The following is a 26,776-nucleotide window of genomic DNA, read 5'->3' as shown; positions in this document are numbered from 1 at the left end:
ATGCACGCTCACAACATGACCCCCCCCAGGTTCAAAGACAGGACAGGTTAATCTGACAGCAGAGAGTTAGACGTGATGCTGGTAGTTGTTGAGTCAGCAGCAAAGGTATGCATGACACACACACACACTCGCACGCACAAACTCGCACGCACAGACACTGACACAGACAGACCTGCCCGCGCACACACACACACACACTTTCATGTTTTTATGGTATTTAGTGTAGTTACTTACTTCTTCTGATCTCTTAGGAAAACAAAAGCAGTGTCGGTTTCTCTTCCGGGTTGCTAGTGACCCCTGCTGACGCTGCAGCGTTTCTGAAGGGAACCCCGTGCAGGAGACGAGAGTCTTTGCAGCAGCTGCTGCTTCTAAAAGCTGCAGCTGGAGGTTGAACTAACAGGCGAGTCGTGTATAAAGCAGCAGCGGACTCGCTCAGTGCTCACACATGAACACGGCTTTAGTCTTTTGGAGATGTTCCTGCTTTCAAAGCACCTGCTTCGTTACTTTGCTGTCAGAATGGCGTTCTGCTTCACTTTAAGGGACTGGGTAGCAATCTGTGGTCATTTATGTTTATAATCAAATTATTCTGACGCGAGACTTTAACAGCAGACTGGCTTCGTGTGTCGTGACTTGCAGGTTTCTGAGTGCTTCAACTAGAAAGCTGACATTTCCTCGATGACCCCCCCCCCATCAGCTCCTGCACAACAAAGGAGCACTCGGACAATGAGAATGAGACCCCCCCCCTTACAGACTGTTTTCCACCGCGGTGGATCAACACTGACTCCACGACTCAGCGCTCAGCTGCAGGTTGAGGCTTTAGCCTCCTTCAGCTTTGATGCCACTGCCAAAGAGACATTTGTCCCTCTGATACGGGACAACAGAGACACAATCAGTCAGCATGGAGTCACCGAATGACGCTCACACACACAGTGGAGCTGTGCTTACGTTCCTAGCATTTCATTTTCCTGCCTCTTTGATAACTCGTCTTCTTTGTGTCCTTGGAGTCTTCTGGGGGTTTATTGTGAGAGTGGACGGTGTAACGAGGATCTGAGGTGACTAACCGGTGGACGGGCTGAGTCACAGAGCGCTCCTCAGTTCTCAAAGCCCCCTTTGGTCCCCAGAGGTGGTGATTAGCTCGAATGTCGACATAATGGCGGCGCTGCAGGCCATCGGCATATTACAGGGCTTTTAAAATTACCTGGTCCAATCCTTCAGCAGGCTTCATCTTTCTAAATATGAGGAAGCAGTTTTCAGGCACTTGTGCAGTTTGTTAAGCGTCACTGGGGAGGGAAATAAATACTCAGGGACCATTTTGGGCTCCGTCAATCATAGTTAAGGCTTGAAATGTATATGGTATACCACGCATAACGAATGTGGGCCATCAGGACCTGTAGGAGATTTGAGATCAGCTGTTGATGTCACTTCCACACTGTCCCCACTGGAAACTCAATGGGACATTCGGGCAGGTAACTGAACTTGTAGGACATCATGACACGGTGCTCAGGGTTTGTCTGTCGTGAAAGACCGAGTCGTCAAAATCATCACATCTTCTACAGGGTGCTGAGCCCAAAGGTCTTAATTCAAAAAGTAAAGTCACATTTATTCAACACACATTACAAAAAAATGTTTTGGCATGCAGCCTTCATCAGGGCAACCGAGGAAGACGAGCTCAGGTGACTAAATATATACAGTCCAAATGCAGAGACAATCAATTGATCGGTGGTTTGATGATTGGTTTGTTTTGTGTCGGTACTGAATGAGCCTGCAGGTTCTGAATGCCAATGCATGTATTTTCCTGTCTGTCCTCTTGGTGGAAGCATTTTATCAGCAGAGGTGACACAAAGAGCAGCGTCTCACACTGATCCATTCATTGTGTGGACATGTCTCCATGTCTGTCTCCCCTCCCTGGAGTCCAGCGTGTGTGTCCTCATGTATAAACCCTTTTCTCTCCCTGACATCCACCAATCGGTGAGGAGAAGCAGGCCGCTTCAAGATAACTCCCAGCAGCCTCAGTAACGCTCCCAAAATGCATCTGCTCAGAAGTCAGCATCCCCCCCCCCCCCCCCCCCGCCCTCTGTTATATACATATATGTATATTTTATATATAAGAATACAACAATGTTTGCCAGTAACAAGAAAACTTTTTTTTATGTATACAAAAAATTGCGCAAATAAAGGATAGAATCATCATTTATATTGTTATTTTTAGGTTTTGCATTACAGTAGTGCATGGATGATGGGAACAGGATAGCACAGATTATTTTATTAATATTATTATGAACAAAAATATATGTAAACAAATCTTCAGTCAAGTATGAACCCAATGGGAACCCGCCCTTACGGTGACGTCACGCGACACTGACAAGCTGGTGGAGCCGGAAGAAAAGATGGCGGATCGTGAGGAGCAGCTATCCGACGACGAAAAGGTAAGATGACAATTACATTGTTGGATAGACCGCAGCAGGGGACATTTTATAGAGCATTTAATCGGTCTTTCCGTGACTTCCTGGCGGGAGGCGGAGGTAAAGAATCTGCGAGGAAACGCGGGCATCAGCTCTTATTATTTTTAGCTCAACTTCCGCTCATTTGCGAACCTCAAACGGAGACTCCTTGTACGGTCCTGACCCAAAATAGGGCCGTGTACATATTTTTAATGACCCTAAGCCTAACTCCCACGTAGTTCCCGTTCCGTGGACAAGTCGTTTGTCCTCTGCGGCTCTGGCTGCTCGTGTTATGGAAGTTTTCAGACACCAAACATCGCGAGCTAATTTAGCCTTAGCCGTAGCCTGCTAACACTTAGCTAGTCTAACTAACACGCCCTATTCGCCTATTTGTTCCGCTTTTCTGTCGTTCCACAGAAGTATTCGAGGAGATTAGATTATTCATAATTGTATTTAATTCGTCGCACGACAACTTTCGCAGACACTCTTTCAGATCGCTTGCTAATCGATGCAACTTGTAAGGTCCAGTAACTGGACGCAGGAAGATGAGGGAACTCTGAACTTCAGTTAATCAAAGACGTGATAGAAAAGAGTCAAAACGCTAAACCAAGCAGCACCGACATTTAGTCTCTTATGAAAGGGCTACTTTAAAGTTCCATATTATTAAAAACACACTTTTCCCGTGTTTCTACACTATTATGGTGATTTTAGGTCCTTATCAACCCAAAAACAGCAAAATAAACCATCCAGTCAATCCTTCGTAGTTTGCGTAATCACCTACCGAAACGCGTCAGGAAGAATTCCCTCTCGGCTTGACGTCAAGCCGGGGGAACGTGCACACAAGATGTGCGCGCTCTTCGCCCGTCATGGTGACGAGGAAGCTGAGCCGAAAGGGCGAAGCTCTCCGTTTAGTGGTCGATCTCCGTTCCTACCCGTGTCAATAGGACACTCACAAGATGTCACCGAGATCACTGTCCCTTTAGAATTCATCAGAGAATGATGGAAGTGCATCGAATCGTATCGCGATGTTAGTGTATCGCTACAGCCCCGCTTCCCACAGGTGTCACACACACACACACACACACACACACACACACACACACGCACACACTGCTATAGTGTTGTGAATTGTTGATAGTTCAGCGTAACTGGGTCAAGATGATTTCCTGACGGAGAATTAGACTAATGCAGATAACTTTAATCATGACGACACACACACACACACACACACACACACATGAGTTCTTCCTTTGTTAACATCTCTCATTAGCAGGAATCAATCTGCAGCTCTGTGCCAGTGGCAGAGCATTTGTACACACACACTGTTAATCAGGGCCCGGGGGACGGACACACACACACACACACACACACACACACACACCTTCTGGGATACAGCAGCTCATGAGAATGGGGGGGGGGGGGGGGGACCTGCTGTGCCACCGTAACCACACGGTAATAGAAAGAGGTGAGGGACAGGATGTGCGCTAGTCTTCAGTACGTTTCTATGTCCTTGTATGGCTGTCAACGATACGGGAGTGGGAGGGGCATAGTTGCGCAGTCAGTCTGCCATCTAACAAGGAAGAAGGAAGTGTGTTGGTGCAGAAGAGAAATGAGGATGAATGAAGAAAGAGTCCAGATGGGCGGTAAACTGAGAAACTGAGCCGTGCCCCCCCCCCCCTCGTTTTACACCATCTACTGGCTGCAGTGTCTTCCTGTAGTCAGTGTTCATTTTAAATATAAGGCATAAATAAACTCGATGCACTTCAGAAGTTTCCACAACATTCCCTGATTTGGGTAGAAATGGTTTAGAAGAAAAAACATAATGTGTATGATGAAAGTGATGAATCGGTTCCTTCGGTCTTTGCTTCCAGTCTTAACTCGTGCTGGCTTCTCTCCTGCAGGTACGCATAGCAGCTAATTTTGTCATCCACGCCCCACCAGGAGAGTTCAACGAAGTTTTCAATGGTGAGTACTAATAGCACTAAAAATATACAAAGTATATCCAGGAATGATTACACTGGGCACGAATAAGGCTGCTGTGCCCCCCCCCCCAGGTCAAAATTAAACTAGGATGTTAAAGCCAAACGGTAGCTCATGCTACAGCACCTGTGCTGTGTGTGTGTTCGTGTGCCGCTGGGCTAGCTGTTAGCCTCTCGCTAAAACACTGTCCCATGTCTCTCCTCCATCTCGGTGGAGCTTCACAGGCTTTTCCATGAGCTAATTTACCGCGTCTGCTCCACCCCCCTAGTTTGATCCAGCAGAGACTGACTTCAGGCAGCTCTGTCTTGTGGACGAGATGCTAACCCACCGTACCTGTTCTTCTCTCCTGCCTCTTGCCTCGTTTTTCTCCTCAGATGTGCGATTCCTGCTCAACGATGACAATCTTCTCAGGGAAGATGCTGCGAGGTAAGTCCTTGTGCCATTTCCAGGCTACGAGTCTGTGTCGGTTCTCAGTCATCCAGGTGGAGGCCATGCACGTTTAGTACTATGCTATACTGGGAAAGGGCGGTGGGGGGGGGGTGCAGAACTAACTAGAGGTGGAGATGATGGTGACGATGATGATGCAGCATGTATATTGGAGTGCCTTCAGCCGTGTTTGTTTGTATGTTTCTTCATTATGTTGATGTGTACATTCCTTCGGGATAAAGTATCTCTCTCTCTGTCTATGTCTCTCTCTCTCTCTATATATATATATATATATATATATACATTCGCAATAACGATTAAATAAAGCATATTGCATCAACATTCAATTCATTTTGATCTTTGCTGAACTTCAAGACAACCTTATTTCTTTTTAGAACCTAATCTTACACCAGGGAATCTACCAGAGATTATAAACCCCGTATCACTGCTTCAGATTGAACCCACTGTCTCCGCACACATTGTGTAACAAAAACAACCTTTTTGTGTATCTGCAGTGCGTTTGCACAGTACAACTTGGACCAGTTTACCCCAGTGAAAGTTGAAGGCTATGACGAACAGGTGAGTTCATCGTGCCGGCCGTGTTTGTTCTGCTGCAGAAGGAATGCAATAAAGGTTTGGAGTTCATTTACTGTTCAGTCAGATGTGTGACAACTCGAGACTCTTTGACCAATGAAAACTTTGTTTTAATCAACAATGAAATGACATTTGAAAATGTTTCACAAGGGAGCATTGAAATAGTTTTATAGTCGTCGTACATTTCTCTTGACAGCAGAACAGGGTGTGTTAAACGGATGCAGCAGGGAGGGATGTGGGAACAGGAAAACGAAATGCTCGTTCAGTTCTCTTTATTGCTGCTCTAATATTTGGGGCTCGAGGTTTCAGTCAGAGAAGGCGGTTGGGATTACAGGATCTCAATCCCAGCGTTGCTTCGCCAGGAAACGGGCTCAGCAGCGCGTCTTTTATTTTGGATGTGTTTTTGCATAAGTAATGATTGCAAAAGATGTCATCATGTACCTCTGGTCCCACATCACTGGATTAAACTCCCCCGTCTGATGCCCAGCAGACTGAGACAGAATGGAAAGATTAGGCTGACGTCAGGGTGGCTGAGGACAAAGGGGGGTGTCTGCGGTTCTCTTTTGTCCTCCCCTCCCCTCCCCTTTTATTGCTATTTTCTATGTATTTATTAATGTGTGTTTTCCGTTTTTTAAATGTCTTGTTTCTATTTCAGATTTCCTGAACTCTCCTCCGTCTGTCATTCTCCTGTTCTCCGTCCTTTTTTCATTCTGGCTCTCCACGTTCCGACTTCTCCTTCCTCTTTCTGCTGACTCCCGTCCAACACCTTTTCCTCTGTCGTTATCCCAGGTCTTAATCACAGAGCACGGTGACCTCGGGAATGGCCGGGTCCTCGACCCCAAGAACAAGATCTCCTTCAGGTTCGACCACCTGAGGAAGGAGGCCAGCGACCCCCGGTCCCATGACGTGGACAGCTCCATAGAGGGCTGGAGGGGCGCTGTGGACTCTGCTGTCCGGGCCTATGTCAAGGAGCACTATCTCAGTGGCGTCTGCACCGTACGTCCCAAGCTCCTCCTGATATTTAAATTCACTGATTGTCCCTCCCTGCATTAGAGACGTTTACATATTGCTTTAAAGTATGGATCCGATCATGAGCTTGCGGACTCGATCGGAATCGGACGTTACCTCCCGATCAGGACTCGGATATATTTGGATCGTTATTGTCATTACTTTATATCTGGAGTTACGCTGCAGAGTGAGCCCTCTCTACTCCAGACAGAAACGGCGACGCGTGCTGCATGACATCACTTCCTGTGACGCTATTGGTTGAATGCTGGCTAAACACGTTAGCAGCTTGACGCTAGTATTGCTGTTTTTAACACATTGTTGTATGTATATGACCACATCCAAACGAGCACGTTCAGGGTGCTGCACTAAATAGGAAGGTATCGATCCACAGCAGCCCAGCACAGCAAACAGGCCTCGTTCTGTAGCGGAACCGGACTTCTTTAAAACCACCAGGTCAGGAAGCTTTATTAGGCCTCTATTGGGCTGCTTGTTTCATTAAAGTGTCCTCCTTTTGCTTTTTCTTCTCCGGTCAGATTTATGGGAAAACCATCGAAGGACATCAAACCATCATCGTGTGCATCGAGTGTCATCAGTTTCAACCAAAAAACTTCTGGTACGTCTGAGATGTGTTTTTTTATATATATATATATATATTCTGTGTCTGGATCACTGGACAAAGTAACGTCTGAACTTTGAGTCCAGACAGCTCTCCAGTTTAAGAATAGGTGGGAAGATGTTTTCACATTTTCACTTGGGTTGAAAAAAACAGGTTGTAGGTTGAGTAAATATTGAAATGCTACGATACCAGAGCACTAGAGGCCTCCGAGTGAGTTGGTGTTTAGGCTGCTAGGTCCTGTGAGGCTTGCTGAGCTGCCGCTATCAGGCTAATCTAGCTGGAGGATCCTCTTTGTGAGCCTGCAGGGTTTTAGGTCTGATGATCCCACAGCTCCAGGATGTAATTGTCATGTTTCACTGTGAGGAGATTTGAGTTGAGGTTTCAGAACTCAAGATGACAGAAGCTCTGCTGACCTCTGACCTGCGTGGCTTGATCCGCTTTGGTGCTTTTACTCGGCTCATTTATTCATTCATCACTTAAATGTAGAACTGGAACTTCTTTTCTCTTTATGTGCTCCTCTGTGATCTCACCAAGCTTGTATTCATAGCTCACCAAAAATCAGTTAAGAAGCTGTGCTGAGAAGACTTTGTCAAATGGGGGAAGTTTAGAGTGAAGGTTTGGAGGCGATTACCTGCAAAAATGCAAAAGCTGAGCAGCAAACGGCATCTTTGAGAAACCACATCAAAGCTGCGTGTAAATATCGTAATGGTTGGTTCAACTGGCTTTCCTCCTCTTGCTCTTCCCTTCAAAGGAACGGACGCTGGAGGTCAGAATGGAAGTTTACAATCTCGCCTTCCACCACTCAAGTGGCAGGAATCATGAAAATCCAGGTAGTTTCTTCTGAAGAGCCATCTGTCATCATCTTCTCTTTCTGGAGTTCTTTTCATTGCTTTTTTTTTTTTTTGCTGGTTTGAGTTACAGAATCAAATTCTTGAACGCATCACGGACGAACTAAACGCTCTACTCCTTCCAGGTTCATTACTATGAGGATGGAAACGTTCAGCTGGTGAGCCACAAAGAAGTCAAGGAGGCCATGTCGGTTTCTGTGAGTATAAATCAACACATTTCTAATCGGACGGCTTGTTGTGCAGGACCAGGGGAAATGAAACTATACACTAGTACTGTGCTTCTACTGTACAGTAGTAGTATGCGTAGCGTTGTGCTGGAATTACTGCTGTTATTTGCAGTGGGTTTGTGTATTCCCCGACGTTTTGCATGCTTTAAATCTTTTTCTGCACTCTTGAAACTGTTTTTCTATCTTTCAGAATGAAGCTTCTACTGCGAAGGAGTTTGTTAGGATCATGATGGCTGCAGAGGACGACTACCAGGTTGGCAGAAATGTGTCTTTGTCTCATCCAAACGTAATTTTGAAACACTATTTGAGATCATCAACCCACACATTCAGCCCGTCGGACACTTTTCACAATGATCTCACACGCTGGATTTTAAAAACCTGGAGATGATTGGATTTGGTGCGATAAACATTTTTATTTGTCTCTCGTCCTTCCAGACGGCCATCAACGAGAATTACCAGACCATGTCAGACACTACCTTCAAAGCCTTACGCCGCCAGCTTCCTGTGACACGCACCAAGATCGATTGGAACAAGATCCTGAGCTACAAGATTGGCAAGGAGATGCAGAGTATTTAAAAGAGAAGAGGAAGTAACAGATGCCCCCCCCCCCGCCCCATCCCAAACAACATTGCATGACTGGATAGTTGTATTGTCTTTGTACAAAAATTAGAGAAACGGGGACAAGGAAAGGTTTGGTCTCACAGCCGGATGTCACATTTCTCTTTTGTACAGACACTGTTAACTCCTCCGTGTAGTGAATCTAAGCTAAGGAAAGGTGACTAAACGTAGGAAAGAGCAGACAATTGATGCAGAGACATCCTTTTAGCATGTGTGTGCAATATTTATTGTGCCAGTGAGACCACGCCTTCTACTTAACCTGCTGAACCAATGTGGTTGGATTTGCGATGATGGTGAAACTGAATTGGTTCGGATATGTGGCAGAAGAAAAACCTTACTTCTCCTCACGGTTAATGTCCCACACGGTCAATGGAAAACCAATTGTCTAATACCTTTGGCACGAGTTGTCCCTACTGTCGGTCACTCAAAGTTCTTATTGGCTCATTCCGGTACTTCCTGGACATGACTTCTCTAACAAGTCATCAGCAGCTAGGGAATGTGCATAATGTCCACTTTACAATAAAAGGAAAGCGTGTCACTTTCTCCTCCAGTGCTTATTTTTTATTAAAACAGAAATGACTATTATAATACGGCACATTGTAATATATACCTGTATGAAACATCCTGTCTGTCAGTTTGGTGATTTATTTCCATGAGATTAATTGTAATTCAGTCACAATTATGTTGAATTAAATGACACATTTTGTATTTGCTGACTCGGTCAATTTTTGATGACCTTTACTGTTCATAAATGCCAGTGATAAACCAGTGAAGACTGAGTTCTGGTCCCCCGAGGCCCAACTGATGTTTCAGACGCTGCACAGTTTAGAATAGATCAAAAGGGAAATAAAAGAATTGTCCAGTTGGGGAATGTTTGACTGCCTTGACTCTTGGGCCTCAATATGTGAAAGTTACTACTGTACTTTCATCTTGTCCTGTCAGAGGTTGCCACAGCAACCCAACCTTCTCCACTTCACCCTGTCCTTTGCATCGTCCTCCCTCACTACGTCCACGTATCTTCTCCTGGGTCGTCCTCTAGCCCTGTTCCCTGGTAGTTCCATCCTCAGCATCCTTCTACCGATATAGTCCCTGTCTCTCCTCTGGACATGTCCAAACCATCAAAGTCTGACCTCTCTGACCTTGGGAACCAGTTGGTGGGACTAAATCTCAGAGTTTGACTCCTAATTTGACAGAGAATCTATTCAGACAGGACCGGCTTCAGATGGGAAGCAGTTAATAATGAATAATAAAAATGTATCTGTGCGTTTGATCCACTTTAATTGGACGCCGGTCGAGATAAACAGGTAAACCCGACACAGCGACATCTGGAGGCGGCGGGAGCGAACTGCCCGGGTTAGCGAGCCGGTTGCTAATGCTAACCGTAACCGAGCTAATATGATCCATCATCCAGCGCGGCTCGCCGACACGTCAACAGCCCGCTGCTGCGAGACACATGTTGGGCTGCTGGGTGGAGGAAATGCCCGCTGCCGATCGGGACTAAAGCGGCTTCCACGCACACACGCGTCCAGGTACGCTCACGCACTCCATTTAACAGTTTCCACTCTGTTTACACTTTATAAAAGTTTGTATGTTTTGTTTTTTTTGCAAATGTTAGCTAGTTAGCCGTTAGCTAGCAGGGTGAGCGTCGCCAAGTTTAAATGGAAAGCCTCGTGTTTGAGAACGTGTCCGGCCGGTGTGGGTGAAGCAGCGTGGCGGACCGTCCACGGGCCGGGCCGGGCCGGTCCGCTCCGGTCCGCTCCGGTCCGGTCCGATGTGTCGTTCTAGTGTCTGTCCTCCGGTAATCACCGTAAGACAGCCGCGGAGAGCGCAGAGCGGTGTTTGTTTTTAAACTTCTCCCCCACAACTCTTATCTTGGCCCCGGACGTGTCCGTCTGAATCCCGCTGCTGGAACCGTATTCGGATCCCGGACCGCACCGGACCGGAGCGGACCGGACGGACGGACGCGCTGTCTGAACAGCTGATAGTAGAGCCTGTGGAATATCTTTTACCGACGTCTGAGTCTGGAAGCATCCGGATCCCGGTCTGTCGGTGCTCATCAGGCCGGTGGACCGTCGGTGTGTGTGATGATGAGACTCCTGTAACGGAATACAGTGCACGCACGCACGCACGCACACGCACGCACACACACACACAGATTGTCTTGCTGTATTATTTTACATGCACTGAGGCTGATGTCCGATGTAGCATCCTTACTACTCCGATATGTGATGTTTGTTTAGACTGGGTCTGAATGGGGGTCGGGGGTCAGCGGGGTCACAAGCGTTGTAATGTCGATTTGATGTTTGGTCCCTGAGAATAAACACGTAAGGTAGAAGGACGGAGCTCGTCCACGGAGACGCGGCGGTTCGGCCGGAGGGGCCCCGGTGCTGCTCTTCAGGCACCCGTCTGCTGGTGGAGGGGAGAACCTGGTTCTGAGCGGGCCCGACCAGAACCAAGTGTCTGGCGTGAGGTGCCGTAACTTTATTAGTTTGGGTGAGGGTCTGGTTCTGAACGAATCGGGGCCGTGTGTTCATGGAGGCTGGACGATGTTCAGGCTCAAAGGAGACGTTTGTGCGGTTCCGCTCCAGTTCCTGGAAGCCCTGGGTAACCAGTGCAGGAAACGCACACGTGTACTCCGGGAGGTTCTGCTCAGATTCTGCAGAACATTTCTTTCCCACGCTCAATGTTCCCTAGAGAATAAAGTCGTGCATCAGAAATAGAATCTCTTTGAATACTGGACTTTTTTTCTGTGATGGAATCGTGAAACCTTTGATTGATTCATCGACCCTATTATCCGGAATCTTAAAGTTAATCCGGGTCACCTGATGAACAGATCTGCTGTCAGAGTAGCCGCTGAGGGAAGACTTCAGCGACACGTGTGTGTGTGTGTGTGTGTGTGTGTGTGTGTATTTGCTTGTAATTTGCATAAAATAATGGAAATATAAATCACTTTCCTTTAGGCGTGCACCGATTTTTAAAGAGTCCTGACCTGCCGATACCGATTTTTTTTAAATTAGCTGACAGCAACACATAGTTCAATGTTTCCGATCTTATTTTATTGAGAACAAACTAAACTTGTGCAGCAGGTGACCCTACAGACCCGCTTAGAGCCTCTCACCGAAATAAAGTGAACACACACACGCACACACACACACACACACACTTTGAACATGAAGCCGGACCAGCCCAGTCATGAACTTCATTTAGAAGCCGTGCAGCACTCGGTAATGTGATCTCGGCTGCCTCGGCTGCAGCAGCGGTAACCGTTGGGCCATCGCCTCTGATTCTGACTTGGCCCCCACTTTGATGAATGACGAGCCTGGTGGCTCAGCAGGTGAGCCCCCAGCCTGGGTGGTGATAACAGGTACGTGGGAACCCTGACACCACCGCGGGCTGGAGGCTGGAGAGGAGAATTCAACGTGGAGGCGTTGCTTTGAGGTTTTGTTTTTCGGCCTTCTGCATCGCACCCTCCCGCTCCTCATCCTTTATCCTTCTCCTCGTTTTTCCTCCTGAAGGATGGCCACGCTCCTCTCGTGCTTGTTTTCAGTTTCCTAGCAACGAGGAGGAGATGCTTTCTTTGGGTTGGTACTCGGGGGTGTGAGGACTGATTTCAGCGTCAGAACATGGCTAAAGTTAGCGGTGAGGCTCATTCTGTGACGTGCATGACCATGTCTCACGTGCACGCCATAAACATACAAGGCCTTTAGGCTGACATGGAAGGAGGGGTAGCACGCCGAGGATGCAGTCCTCTGATAGGTTCGAGTCCACAATTGAAAATGTCAGTTCCCCATTTCCTGGTCGTTGAGATGCTGAATTTTGAAACCACAGACGGTGCATATGAATTATTGAAAAAATAATGATGCTTTTATCTTTAAGTTGTTAGTCTCAGCTTTTTATTTAGTTCTCCTTTTGATATAGTTTGATATAGATAATAGTTTATTGCATTGTTTGTTTTTAAAACAACAAAGGGGGCAAATTAACTCCGATTTATTTGCTGACAAAGGATGAGTCTGTATTTGTGGTGGCTTCATGCAGTTTTAAATGAATTCAATTATTTTTTTATTTCTGTGACAGCAGATCAGAACAGAAAGTTATCTCAAGACATTTTACTGGTGAAGCAGGGAAAGACGGCGCCAAACGTGACGTGAAATGGAGATTCCAGTTCTCGCTCGCCATGTCTCGCCGTGAACACGATAATCGAAGCTTCTGAATCTGAAACGTTTAACCAGGACCTTCAGTGCGGTCAGATTCACGGAGGCCTCCGGATTCATGTCTACGAGAAATGTTTGGTTGCAGCGTCGAGGTTGCGTTGTCTCGCCTGAAGGACAAAGACGGCAGGGGGGGGGGGACTGGGCATGAGACAAAAGAACAGAGGCCTCCGTTGCTGCACGCTCCTCCATTCAGCAGCTGAGCTAATCCACATGCTAGCTAGCTTCAACCCCTTCACAGCGGGGGGGGGGTCACAAGGACGTACGGCCGACCTCCCATCCACCGACGTTAGCCGGCTCTCCGGTGACCAGACGGTCAACGATGGCTTTCACCCCGATATCGGCCCAGATATCGGGATGTTTTCCTGCAGCACCGGCGGCTCCGAGGTTCATCAAGTCCCCGAAATGTTCATCCTTATGATTCTATCCATTCAGTGATTGATGAGCCAGTGTCAAGCAAAAGCATCGATCCAGACGCCTTCCTTTTTTTACATTTCCACGGCGGGTCTTGCGAGCATCCGGCAGATGAGGCAAACAGCCAAGAGGGAGACGCCGAGGATCGTTATTCCCATCCAGGGAATGAATCAGCAGCGAGGAAATCACTTATGGAGAAAAGATTGATCATCGTCGGTGCATTTAAGAGATGCCCTAAAATGCATCGCAGCAGAAACGAGAGCCTGCTGGTTCCAAATTGTGAGACGTGTACATTAGAAATGAAATCATTACACGGAGTGAGCGTCCTGCTAGCGTAGCTCGCTTTAGCAAGCGGCAGAAAGGCGCTTTGCTCTCAGCACCGTCCTGATGGTTCCTCACCTGCAGCCAATGTTTGAACGGCTCGGCCTGATGTTGTGGCTTCATTAGAGTCATTTGAAGCGTGTTGATTGGCTCCCTGATGGCCGGGTGTGTGCGTTGCGTTAACGGGGATTAAGCACACAACGGCCTCATCGTTTTAATTTGTCGTACTGACGGCGTGCGCGTGTGTGTGTGTGTGTGCGTGTGTGTGTGTGTGTGTGTGTGTGTGTGTGTGTGCGCGCGCGCGCTTTCACCTCCTCTCCCTCCTTTACTGTAGCTTCTGTATTTCTTGCCCGTCTTTACTTCCATCTCTCCTCCATGTTTTCCTCTTGTTTCTTCCCGTCTCTCCCTCCATCCCTCCCTCCATCCGGCGTCAGTCGTCCGTCGCTCTTTTTACATTCTGACGTCACTCTGTTTGCGTTGCTATTGTCTTACAGCAGCAGCGACGACTCTTCACCAGGGTTTCAGTCTTCCATTCAACCCTCTCCCTGGGAAAGCCTCTCTCGCTCTCTCGCTCTCTCTCCCTGCCCCCCCCCCCCACCCCCCCCTCCATTAGTGATTCCTACAGTGGATGAGAAGCAGGATATAGGCTGCAGACAGAGGAGAGATGCAGCAGCTAGCCACATCGCTGACTGGATTTGACCACAGTTAGCTTTGACTGCAAAGGATTCCTGCTTGCTTTGTGTTTATTGATCGATCGGTTGACGCTCCTCCCGCGGCTGGACCGAGTGCATGGAGGAGGGCTGCTAACGCCGAGCCGGGGCATCTGGCCGTCTGGGAGGCTGCTTTGTGTTGCTTTGATGACCCCTGCTGTGTAGCTGCCTGCTCATCAACCTCCCCTCTCCTCTCTCTCCTTCACTCTCCCTCTTTTGCTCTCTGCCCCCCCCCCCCTTCCTCTCTTTCCTCCTCTCCCTCTCCATCTCAGCTCCCGGCCAAGCCATGTTCGGCACAGAGTCCTCATGTAAGTACCACCAGCATCCTCCCGCTGACTCTGTCCGTCCGTGTTTGCGTGTCTTTGCGTTTACGCGTGTGTTTTATCAGAGGGACAGGGAAAAGGCAGCGGCTGGGTTTCTTCTCTTCCAGCATCAGTCCTGTCCTATCCTCTCTCCTTCCTGTTTTGCCTCCGTGGTTGCTGGTGGCCGACTGCATGGGGAGAAATCCGGGATCAACCATTTTAGCAGCGTACCTCATGCTAGCTTGTTCCGCTGAGCAGACCGTCTGCTTTGCATTCTCGCTCTTGCGGCTCCGCTGTGTTTCCGTGCACATGCAGCCGCCTCGCCGCTGCGTGTCTTTCAGTCGGCTCCAGGGTGGATGGCGTGCGGCTTGAATGCACTTTCGCTGTCGTTTTGTGTATTTGTGAGGGAGCGTGCCAGAAGATGGATGCTTTCTCTGGAGTTGCATCGTTTCCAGAAGCAGCGGCCTCCTTTGTGTTCTCTCGTTCCAGGTCTGTCGGATTGCTGCGAGGTGCGAGCGTAGCACTCACCAAAGCTAATATAGCCTATAGCAGTCTGTACACACGAGTGTCTTTATACCTAACCTTTCAGAAGTGCCTTGTTGAACTGCTAACTGATGGACGAATGCCTTCCTCCGCCGCTACCCCTCCCTCTGGAGAAAACCCGTCACCACTCACCTGCTCGGTGTTGCGAGGAAGTGGTTGTGTCATGGCTGCACAGCCGGTACCAGAAGTCCCTTATTGTCCTTGATCTTTGTTTCTGAAAACGTACAGCTGAGTTGGTGCCGTTCCGGAAGCTCAGAATGGTAGAGAGCACAGCTTCACCGAAGGCTGACAGAAATGGTCTCATGGTGGGTCCTTATCGACCCAAAAACGGCTAAATAAACCATCCTGTCAATCCTGCGTAGATTGTGTAGTTCAGTAATCACTAATGGAACGCTTCTGGAAGGAATCTCTCAGACTGTGACATCACGGTGCGAAAACGTGCACATGCATGCGCATCCATATCGCGTGCACGCAATGACTTTAGTTTCCTTTTTGTTTTCAGAGGCTTTTCTGACAGCTGTTTGCTGTTTTGACCAAAGACTGTCACAGATATGTCAAACAAGTGTTTGGGACCTGCATTAACTCGTAGAAATAGAGTAGAATATGGGATCTTTAATAATACTGAAAGCCCAAATGTATACACAGATGCCTTATTCTGCGCTGAGGTGGGTTGACCGGGGTCCGCTCTACGTTCAGACAAATTGTTCTTGAAATCATTAGTTCAGATTTATTTACCACTCTTTCACGCTATGATGATTGATGGTGTGGGAAATATATTGTTTTCATGTTTAACATGTCCAACCATCCTCTGGGTAAATGGGTTAGGGTTCAGGTCATCTCCCCGGGTCATTCTGCAGGGTTTCTGTGGCAAATCATTAGTCAAAAATGGCAAGTGTGAGATTGTGCAGCGATGTGAGAAATATTTAAAACCTGCTTCTTGTTCTGGTGTTTGGTCGATCATGATGACGAAAAACATGTTTACATTAGGAGCCTCCATAGTGGATCCACTGGTGTGAAAGCTGTGCTACTGGCTGGTTCATGACGGTCTGGGACCTGTAAATGACTCTCTCTGGAGGTCTGGATTTTTTGTTTAACACTTCCTGAATTATCTGTTTGTATTGTCACAATTTCCTTTTATGCCGCTTTTATGTTGAAGTGCTTCCTGCTTGGCACTTTTGCAAACGGAGGTTTGACGGGGTTTAGCTACACACTATTTGAAGAGAACGAGTGTTGCACAGTCACCAGCCGGATAGTCTGGACAATGTTGTTGTTCCGGGTTGACCATTTAACCTGTCACAGGTGATGTGAGCGAACTGACATGACAATCACCTCCTGAAGGAAAGAAGTCATTTAAAGAAGCTAATTATCGGACGCACAGCGTTCGAGCCCCTTCTCAGCTTCCCATCGGCCGGTGAGTCGACAGCTTTGCCCTGCCAAACATTCCAAACGTGGCCAGCTTGCTGATGTCATGTATATTATTAATGTTCCAGGAGCAGCAGGCCGGCTTGGCATGTGGTCCTCCTCCTTTCATTTCACTAAGCTCTTGCCAGACGGATCTGATTTTGTCCGTCCTCTTGTTTCGGCTGTGCTAGTAGTTGCGTTCTTGTAATACCGTGGTCGTGTCCCCCCCGTGTCCCCGTGTCCACTGCAGGGTTGACTTCATTCCCATCACAGCCAAACCCAAACCTCTCTGTTTCTCTTTCCACCGTTGAAAGCTGCAGGGATGCATGCGGTGCGTTATGTCCTGATCATATAAAACTCTTATTTTAAATGCTAACGTTATCACAATTCAACTGAGATGTCGGAAATAGATTTGTCGTAATTAAACACACAAAGGGAGTGTTTGTGAGGAAGACGCACTCTTAATTCAGATGCATATGTAATATTATTAATGTAATAATTCCTGCTCACTTTCATTCATAAATCCTTTCAGATTTCTCTCACTCCCAGCATAATAGCATTTATCGCTAAGCTCTGCAGGTACGGGTAACAAACGCACCTGGATTTGTTAATAACACAGAAGGAAGTAGGAGCCTCTTTTGTTGTCTGTTTGATCATATGAACCTGCCAATCTGTTCAGATGTATCCATCCACTACGAAATCTTTGAAGCATATCAAATATAGGTAAATGGTTTTATTTCCCAATAGATCTTAAACTAAGCCATAACCACATTGCATCTCGAGGCGTTGCTGTAGTTACTGTAGCAACAACTTCCTCGTACAGAGGAACCGCGGTTCTCGAACATAATTCCTTCCGTAATACTGCTCGAAAACCCAAACTATATTTCCCATAATAAATAATTGAAACTAGATTCATCCGTTCCTAAGCACCAGATGCTACTACTGTGCTTTCTTCTTGTCCCGTGAGGGGTCGCCACAGCAACCCAAACGTAAGAAACGTAATTATCAGGTGGAAGCGGGTTGTTTGCTCGAGGCCGTGCCGTACCTCTACCAGTCAGATGTAGTATAATGTCATTTCATCAGTGGTGCCACAGCGTCCTTCAACGCAGCGTCAGGCAGCTAACGACTTGTGAACTGCCTGGAAATAGCTGCTTCATGAAAGCCAAACGGCTCTCCAACGGTAGTTGTCTCTGTTGCTGTGGTAACCCCTGTAAGAATGGCAAAACGGCAGAGTGATGAGGTTTCTGTGGCAACTGCTGACTTTGGCTATTTCTGTCTCGAGCTTGTGGCCGGAAGTTGAGCAAACCAAACAGACTTAATGCACGTGAAGGATCGTCAATAAAGATTTAATCTGCTATCCCATTAGAAAGACACAAATCTATTCCCATGAATTGTGATCTTTTACCCCAAACCTTTACTAGTAAGATCACGAAACCTCAGCCGGCGGCGTCGCGCTGTTAAATCGGTTGTAAGAGAAGAAACTGTTTCTTGTACGCCATTATTGTGATCCCAGGTGATCTCAGGTGATCTCAGGTGATCTCAGGTGATCTCGGGTGTAGCAGCTTCGTAATGCAACCTTAATGCCAGTTGTCGCTTTCTACGCAGTCGCAGAACAAACACGACGACAACTCTGCATTTTTGCCCTTTTTAAATGATTGTTTATACCGATATAAGTCATTTTCTTATCATTGGAAGAATTTATACCAGTATATGAATATCATCACGCAACCGTAATAAATAATTGAATCAAAGTTGGTCCCCTTAATGTTCCCAGAGTAGCCCCGCATGTCCACGTCCCAGAGGACGGTGTTCAAAGGAGAACAGCACCACGATCACCAGTTGACTCGTATCGTCACTGATTTTATTAAATGGCTTTCAGCGATTCGTGCGACCGCTGTCTGTTAGTTGTGGCTAGACAAGGATGAATTAGTGTTGCCAGGGAAACGGCCGCGTCTTCTCGTCAGGGCCGGCTGGCAGCAGCTGTTGGACCCGTTTGACCGCGGGCCGGTCTTGAAGACGTCTTTCAGCTGGACGAGAGCCTGCACTCGACTGCAGTGAATAGCAGCCAGTGGACGCATGAGTGGAGTCTTTGTTCCACGCTCTTCACCCTCGGCGTGACTCCAACCCGACACCCTGGCCCAGGCGGGGGGGGGGGGGGGGGGTTATCAGTGTAGCAGCGGTACTTTATTGATAAAGACAGCCACTTTATTGATAATATCACTAATGGTAAAACACAGCAGCCCTTCGTAAACCAGGACCGGAACGAAGCTGAGCTACTAAGGCAGCGTCTGGTAGAGAAATAGAGCAACGTGGATCTGAATAACATCTGGCTGGTGTGAAGGCAGAACCTGGCCCGGTTCTGTGCCGAGAGGCTTAAAATGGATCATTGATTATTGATTCGCCAAGTTTTAATATTCCCGTTGACAGGATTCACTGAACTGGCATTCAGAAATAACATCTGACTTTGCTGTTTGGATGAGATGATTAGAGCTGATTTGAGATTGAGGATCAAAGATTTTTAATACTCAATGTATTTTAATAATAATTTGGGGTTTTTTTTAGAATTGATTTAATTTACAAATCAGTTTCTTCCTGCTGCTTTACGTAAAACAAGAATCTGTCTGTTATTCCTTGTAAAGATTGTATCTTTTAAACTGTTTGCTGTGTGATGCGTTCACTCGGTGATATTTATTGGAATAAAGATCAATAATAATTCAATTTTTTCTTCTTTTGATTGATATGTCCTCCTGTTACTGGTCTGGGTTCTTCTCCGTCAGGCCGTTTGCACGATGCTGATGTAATGATTTGGAAGTGGTTTTTGCTTGACCCACGCTGGTCCTCGGTCCTCCGTGGGGGGGGGTCTCTGGTCCCCTGCTGCTGTGTAGTTTCACGTCCAACCAGAGCGCTGTGGAGAACGAGGACGATGCGATGCCTTCAGCGTCCTTGGGACGTCTCTGTCCTGATGTTTTTCCTGCAGGGCGTCCTTCAATGCCTTCTACAACTATTGTTCTGTTGGTGTCAGGCTTGTAACGGTGGTTGTGTGTTCTAACCCTCTTGTTTTTCTGTCTTCTACAGTAAGCATGTTTCTGAACACCTTGACGCCCAAGTTTTACGTGGCTCTGACGGGCACGTCGTCCCTCATATCAGGACTCATTTTGGTAAGAAACGCTGACTTGGCTGTTTCCTTGCACCGTAACCCATTAAATGAATTAACCTGTTGGCAGGACCGTTCCTACGTCTTCAGGTGCTCCATCCCTGCTCAGAGATGCCACGCTGCGCTGCGATGTCTGCCGGCTCTGGCCCGGTTTAAAATAGCGCCTATCTTCATCATGTCGCCGGCTCTTCCCTGCAGGAGCTTCGCACATGCTCTGGGAGATGATTAAAAATGTTTTGGTGGTTTCTTTTATACCGAAATAGACTTTTATATCCGAAGAGGTCCCTAGTGGACACTGTAAATTACTCTTATTGAGGTCTGTGTTTCTCAAAGTCTGGCCGGGGTTTAGCTACACACTATTTGCTGAGAACGCAAATTGTCGCGCACAGGGGTGTCTGATCAATGGGGTGTCTGATCAACGTCGTTATCCCGTCTATCGTCCTGTTTTAGTATAACCTTTCTATCGATTAAGTTCACAGTCTGTCATCCAGAGTATATTTTTCTATTGGGTACATCATCCTGAAGCTCTGCATCCTGTTCAGACTGTATTTGTGTTGTGGTAACAGGACAGATGCTAATCCCAGCTCGGAGACGGGACATGAAGCTGCCGGACTCAGATTGCCCTTCTGGAAAGACTGAAAGAAGATTCTAATGAATGAACAGAATAAATTAAACCGCTGCGTTGAAGGTTGGTATAATCTTTTGTATTTATCTCTCCCTGTCTTCCAGATATTTGAGTGGTGGTATTTTAGGAAATATGGGACCTCCTTCATAGAGCAGGTGTCTGTGAGCCACCTGCGCCCCCTGCTGGGCGGAGTGGACAGCAGTTCACCCAGCAACTCTAGCACCAGTAACGGGGAGGCTGATTCCAATCGACAAAGTGTGTCGGGTAAGCGCCGATAGGTGGAAGACACATTTACACCCCCGGCATGACGTTGGATGTTGTGGTCAACATCCCACCACTCGCACCAGAGCAGGAACATTAGTCCCACGATGACCGGCGGTTACGGTCTCCAGGACGTCAGCAGATAACCAATCATTTAACCTTTTTAACAGTTTTTTCTGGGGGGGGGGGGCGGCAGTGGCTCATTGGGTTGGGCCCTTGGGAAGCAGAGACGTCCACCGGTTCGAGTCCCAGCGGAGTGCGGAGCTCAGCTGCTTCTTGTCTTCCGTTCCACATCAGGGACACTTTGATCAGAGTTAATCCTGTGACTTTGCATTTGTCCCTCTGTGAACGCTTTCATTTCAAAAGAGGAAATGTCTCTGTGATGAATTATTCCCTTTAAAGAGGCTACATGTGGTTCCGTCATGTTGTCGACATTAAATTACTCGGGCTGCTGCTCGTGTCAGAGGTTCAGAGGAAAGGGGGCATCAGCTCCTGCGTCTGCTGTTGGGAGGCCTCGGCGCTGTCGCCACGGAGACCAGTTTGTCCTTGTTTATGTCATATTTAAATAGTTTCATATTTAATGACTTTTTTTTTCTTTTTTTTTACACAAACTTGTTAATCGCAGCGTTAAAATATTCAACAATTTTAGAGATCAAGACACAAGTTAAAGAAGAGGGTTGAGCACGCACACACGGCGAGCAGCTTCTCCTCAGCTGGAGTCAATAACAAGATGTCCTCCAGAGTGGGAGGCGGCCTTTAAGGGTTACCTGTGGTCAGCCCAGATCCGGCGTTTGGTTTGCGATGGCTGAAGGCCTCCTCCTCGTCGCAGCGCTCTGGAGGAGGTGGAGGAGGCTCGGTGTCGACTCCTCCCTCGGCCCTAATCGCCAGCATTGCTCTCTCTCCTGCAGAATGTAAAGTATGGAGGAATCCGCTGAACTTGTTCCGTGGAGCTGAATATAACCGGTGAGTGAAACCTCTTCCCGGCTTCCGTCGGTCCTCCTCTTGTTCCCGATCCTCGTTCTCTGTCCTGCTTATTTTACCTCATGTATAATTCATTTCTTCTCTGACCATCCTGTCCTTTATTAATGCGTCACTCCTCCTTTCTGATGTTTTCTGGCTTCAATCTGTCGTTCCTGGAGTTGTAATCCTCCTGCACGTTCTAGCTTCCATCCTCGTGGACCTGCTCTTGGTCGCGTTCTGTACTGAACCTCCCTGTACCTGTGTTCCAGGTATACGTGGGTAACGGGTCGAGAGCCTCTGACTTACTATGACATGAACCTATCGGCACAAGACCACCAGACCTTCTTCACGTGCGACTCGGACCACCTCCGTCCTGCTGACGCCAGTAAGCACACACACACACACACACACACACACGGTCCCATGCGTGTGTTGTGTGTACCGACAGGTGTTCATAAGTCATACCTGGCTGTGCGTGTGTGTTTGGTGGCAGTAATGCAGAAGGCGTGGCGAGAGAGGAACCCACAGGCTCGTATCTCTGCAGCCCACGAAGCTCTGGAGCTGGAAGAGTGAGTTCACCGGGCCGAGAGGAGGGAAAACTCCAGATGCTTCAAATGCTGCTCACAAATCCACGGTCATTTATCGATCCCTTCTCCTCCTCCTCCTCCTCCTCTCCCAGCTGCGCGACGGCGTACATCCTGCTCGCAGAGGAAGAAGCCACAACCATCATGGAGGCTGAGCGTTTGTTCAAGCAGGCGCTGAAAGCCGGCGAGAGCTGCTACCGCCGCAGCCAGCAGCTGCAGCATCACGGTACACAATATGAAGCTCAGCACCGTGAGTAGCGTCCACAGCCCCCGAGCAAAGAGCAAAGCCGCAGCGCTCTGGTCACGAGCTGCAGCTCCAGTGTGTGAGACATCTCGCTTTGTGGACCCCCCCCCCCCCCCCCCAGGAAGAGACACCAACGTGCTGGTGTACATCAAGAGAAGACTGTCCATGTGCTCCAGGAAGCTGGGCAGAACACGAGAAGCCGTTAAAATGATGAGAGACGTGAGTGCAGCAGAACACGGTTTTGGCTTGTGGCGCCCCCTGTCCAGCATTACATGTAACAACAGCTGTGTGTTTTCCAGTTAATGAAGGAGTTCCCTCTCCTCAGTATGTTCAACATCCATGAGAACCTTCTGGAGTCGCTGTTAGAGCTCCAGAATTACGCCGACGTCCAGGCCGTTCTGGCCAAGTACGACGGTAAGAGCGCGACCTCGGGTCGCCCCGCCCCGAACCCGGGTTCACTCACCTCGTCAACGGTGAAAGTTCGCCGAAATTTAAATCACTAATGAAAGATGCAGGACAAAGATGTGAACTTTTCTATTTGTTCAGAATCAGACAGCAGTACTTTATTCCGTCAGTGACTGTACATGCACGCCCCTTTCAACCACGTGATGCTGCTCAGAAAGTTCTGTTTGCTTTAGAAAACAGTGTGAAAGCTCCCTAGAGGAACCGAGTCCGCTTGTGTGAAAATGAGCTGGAGTCTTCATCGGTGTTTGTGCCCGCTGTCCTTCGAGACGTTGGCTGTCCACTAAAGAGCCCCTCTGTCCTTTGTGTCTCCTCCAGATATTAGCTTACCCAAATCTGCAACCATATGCTACACAGCAGCCTTGCTCAAAGCCAGGGCGGTATCAGACAAGTGAGTGCCATTCCTCTTCTACTCCATGCTCACTGGGGGGGGCTGAAGCGGTGCTGAAGACGACCTGGGGCGGCCGGGTCAGCTGTCCCGTCCCGTCTAGAGGTTCTGGGACATTACATGGGTGGGGCCCGAGGTAGACACGGAGGCAAAGCGGCTCTAATAAAACCAGGGAATTTATTTTTATTTTCAATTAGTAAAAAATAAACCGCTGACCCAACCTGCTGCTCCCGAACCAGCCCCAAGTTACCCCCCCCCCCCCCGGTGTTCTGTGGGGCACCGGGACACTGGGCGGGTAGCAGTTAGCTCCTCTGGGGTAGGTGGGGCCTCCATGGTCTGGGTGGTTCCAGAACATCTGGATGTTCCGTCGGTACTCGGAGCCAGTCCGGAGCCTTGTGGCACGGCAGGAGGCGGTCAAAGCAGTTTGTTCAGCACCGCGGGAGCCATTGATCGCCGATCGTATCGATCCGTTTCTGATGTGTCTGCAGATTCTCTCCAGAGGCAGCATCCCGGCGAGGGCTGAGCACGGCAGAGATGAACGCAGTGGAAGCCATCCACAGAGCCGTGGAATTCAACCCACACGTTCCCAAAGTGAGACTCCAGCACACACGTCACGCCCGCCTCGGGTCGCGCTGCGGTGCGTGCTGGCCTGTGGAGATGCTCTGACGGGTAGCATTAGCACTAGCATTAGCACACCTGCAGGCAGCACTGCTGTCACGTGGACAGGAAGTGATACACAAGAGTCTGATGATTCGTCATTGGATGAGGCAGGCTGGGGGGCTGCAGTGACTCGCTGCTGCCATGTACTGATTGGTGTTATTGATTGAGCATTGATTGGTTAAATGATAATCAGCCAGTTCCTGTTCTTCTCCTCCTCCTCCTCCTCAGTATCTGCTGGAGATGAAGAGTCTGATTCTTCCTCCAGAACACATCCTGAAGAGAGGAGACAGCGAGGCGATCGCCTACGCCTTCTTCCACCTGCAGCACTGGAAAAGGGTGGAGGGGGCGCTCAACCTGTTGCACTGCACCTGGGAGGGCAGTGAGTACGCACACGCACGCACACACACACACACGCACACACCAAACAGCTCTTTGTACTCACCTGGTGTGACTTTGTGTGTTGTTGTGTGTCTAGCATTCAGAATGATCCCGTATCCTCTGGAGAAGGGTCACCTGTTCTACCCCTACCCCATCTGCACAGAGACGGCTGACAGAGAGCTGCTACCCAGTAAGAGACGCTCCGACCCCCCCCCCCCCCACACACACACACACACACACACACTGAAAGTACCCGGGTTTACCTGAAGAGCTGTATTTGTGTACAGTTATGAAGTGCTTGAGTGTTTTCATCTTCTGGGTGTTTGACAGGCTATTGCTCACGACAGTTGACCAATCAGATTGTTGTGGGCGGGACTTACTGATGCCAAAGCACAGGAATTAGTTTGATCTATAGGAAGACGACAAAACCCCATACACTGATAAAAAGCAGATCGTCTCGTGTGTGGCACCCTGCTGGGGTCAAAGGTCAGCCAGATTTAAATGGGGAAACGGAAAATAAAGAGTGAAATATTTAATAGTTGTGATCAAGAGTTGTGTGTGACGTAAATGTTGGCTTTAAAGTAACGTGTGTGTGTGTGTGTGTGTGTGTGTGTGTGTGTGTGTGTGTGTGTGTGTGTGTGTCCCGCGTGGAAGCAGTGTTTCATGAGGTGTCTGTCTACCCGAAGAAGGAGCTGCCCTTCTTCATCCTCTTCACCGCCGGGCTCTGCTCCTTCACCGCCATGCTGGCTCTGCTCACACACCAGTTCCCCGAACTCATGGGGGTGTTTGCAAAAGCTGTGAGTGCACGCACACACACACGCTCACACACACACACACCTCTTTTGCAAGGCTGAGGTGAAGAAAAGATGCATGTCTCAGATTTTTTCATGAGGACGAGGCAGCATCAAAGCACAGATTTGTCCTTTTCTGTGGACGGGCCGTTTGTCTCGCTGATGTGGACATGTCTCAGATTTTTTCCTGAGGACGAGGCAGCATCAACGCACAGATTTGACCTTTTCTGTGGACGGGCCGTTTGTCTCGCTGATGTGGACATGTCTCAGATGTTGGTGGACTTTAAATCGTTTCTGCTTCCTGGACACGCTAAAGGGGGACGGTCATTTCTGCTTGATGTGGTCAGGTCGTTGAACGTCCTCTTCCTGCCTCACCTGACGCCTCTCCTCTTATGCCCATGGCGGCCACTAGAGGGCGGTGTCTCCCTCGCCCCCTCAGTTTTTAGTTGAATTCCATCCAGCTGCGAGGACTGGGGTGATTTTTGACCATTTTTTAAGGAGTTTTCAAAGGAGTAACAGACGGACGGTTTATCAGACACACCTCCTACCTTGATGAGGGTGGATGAATTGGGGTGACCAGATCATCACCGGACAAATGTGGGACAGCAGGTCTGTGGGACAAACGAGGGACACTTCGCAGATGCCAAACTATTATTATTATTTCCAGACATATGATATATTTTTGTGTAATTAAGTGTCCCTCAGTATAAATTAAGTTGTGCATTTACACTTTCAGTATTAAAATCAAATATGTGGCGGTGAGATTAGAATGCTGTGCAATCCCGGGGGACGAATGGATGACGAGATGCCCCCCTCCCCGGGAGATAGACCACAGAGTGGTGATTTGTGTAACCATGGTAACACAAGGTATAGTCAGAACAGTCGTTCAGCTGTTGTCTTGTTGTGACTGTTGTTCTGTCTGTAGTTCCTCAGCACGCTGTTCGCTCCTCTGAACTTCATCATGGAGAAGGTGGAGAGCATCCTCCCGTCCAGCCTGTGGCACCAACTCACCCGCATCTGACCCCGAGCAGACCAGGACCAGGACCAGGACCAGAACCAGACCTCCATCCAAGCAGAAAGAGCTGAACTGAAGCCCAGAACTCTGCATTGTCTTGACTGGCTCACCTTTGTGCCAAGAGTCAGGACTTCAGCCCAAACGGAGAGCTGAGATGGAGCAGAACCCAAACAGAACAGTGGATCCAGAACTGGTTTAGACTTTATTTGATTTGTTTTCAGTTTACAGCTGTTTTTTTGTTGTACAAAATGAGGTGATCAGTTGACGTCATTTCAAACAGTGAGAAGACAAAAAAACTACAATAAAGGACTTTTTGCGTATCGCTGCAATCCGGCTTCATCCCAGCATTTTGATTCTCACCACCAAAACCTGCTGCCGTGCACAGGTGAGTCGCGGACTCAGGGTCGATAAGGATCAATAAATACACTGAATAAGAGCAGCGGGTGGTGACGTCATCTCTGAAGCTTGCGGTGATCCGATTGAACTTCACTCTGATGGCGTCCAGCCCGTTCCCGCCCTCTGCGTCAGGCTGAACAGGTGTTTCCGAGCTACGGGTAACGGGGACTTAAATGGGACCTCATTTATTATCAGACACAT

The 26,776-nt window shown here is 48.3% G+C and overlaps 2 protein-coding genes across 2 annotated transcripts; both read left to right on the top strand.

The window, feature by feature from the left end:
• Positions 1-2,363: 2,363 nt before the first annotated feature.
• Positions 2,364-9,466, top strand: LOC137893684 (F-actin-capping protein subunit alpha-2). The gene is made up of 10 exons (XM_068739108.1): positions 2,364-2,426; positions 4,343-4,406; positions 4,796-4,847; positions 5,363-5,426; positions 6,231-6,437; positions 6,983-7,062; positions 7,817-7,895; positions 8,039-8,110; positions 8,331-8,393; positions 8,576-9,466. The coding sequence occupies exons 1-10, from the start codon at positions 2,388-2,390 to the stop codon at positions 8,714-8,716; spliced, it is 861 nt and encodes a 286-aa protein (XP_068595209.1). The 5' UTR covers positions 2,364-2,387; the 3' UTR covers positions 8,717-9,466.
• A 717-nt stretch (positions 9,467-10,183) lies between these two features.
• Positions 10,184-26,537, top strand: LOC137893470 (suppressor of tumorigenicity 7 protein homolog). Its single transcript, XM_068738878.1, has 16 exons — positions 10,184-10,287; positions 14,684-14,719; positions 19,733-19,815; positions 20,541-20,700; positions 21,606-21,660; positions 21,927-22,042; positions 22,151-22,226; positions 22,337-22,491; positions 22,607-22,704; positions 22,785-22,899; positions 23,266-23,338; positions 23,824-23,926; positions 24,224-24,374; positions 24,471-24,563; positions 25,031-25,170; positions 26,090-26,537. The coding sequence occupies exons 2-16, from the start codon at positions 14,698-14,700 to the stop codon at positions 26,183-26,185; spliced, it is 1,536 nt and encodes a 511-aa protein (XP_068594979.1). The 5' UTR covers positions 10,184-10,287; positions 14,684-14,697; the 3' UTR covers positions 26,186-26,537.
• The last annotated feature ends 239 nt before the right edge of the window (positions 26,538-26,776 follow it).

This window comes from Brachionichthys hirsutus, chromosome 5, assembly GCF_040956055.1.
Source record: "Brachionichthys hirsutus isolate HB-005 chromosome 5, CSIRO-AGI_Bhir_v1, whole genome shotgun sequence".
NCBI lineage: Eukaryota > Metazoa > Chordata > Actinopteri > Lophiiformes > Brachionichthyidae > Brachionichthys > Brachionichthys hirsutus.
Note: the sequence above shows the minus strand (reverse complement) of the source record. Positions and strands in the feature narration are given on the sequence as shown.

What these genes read in the sequence shown, in the direction of transcription:
- LOC137893470 (XM_068738878.1), top strand. Translation starts at nt 14,698, where the DNA reads ATGTTCGGCACAGAGTCCTCAT. An exon ending in CAATCGACAAAGTGTGTCGG is followed by an intron (nt 20,701 to 21,605) that starts GTAAGCGCCGAT and finishes TCTCTCCTGCAG; the next exon opens with AATGTAAAGTATGGAGGAAT. An exon ending in CCTCCGTCCTGCTGACGCCA is followed by an intron (nt 22,043 to 22,150) that starts GTAAGCACACAC and finishes GTTTGGTGGCAG; the next exon opens with TAATGCAGAAGGCGTGGCGA.
- LOC137893684 (XM_068739108.1), top strand. Translation starts at nt 2,388, where the DNA reads ATGGCGGATCGTGAGGAGCAGCTATCCGACGACGAAAAG. An exon ending in TTGAAGGCTATGACGAACAG is followed by an intron (nt 5,427 to 6,230) that starts GTGAGTTCATCG and finishes TCGTTATCCCAG; the next exon opens with GTCTTAATCACAGAGCACGG. An exon ending in CAGGAATCATGAAAATCCAG is followed by an intron (nt 7,896 to 8,038) that starts GTAGTTTCTTCT and finishes TACTCCTTCCAG; the next exon opens with GTTCATTACTATGAGGATGG.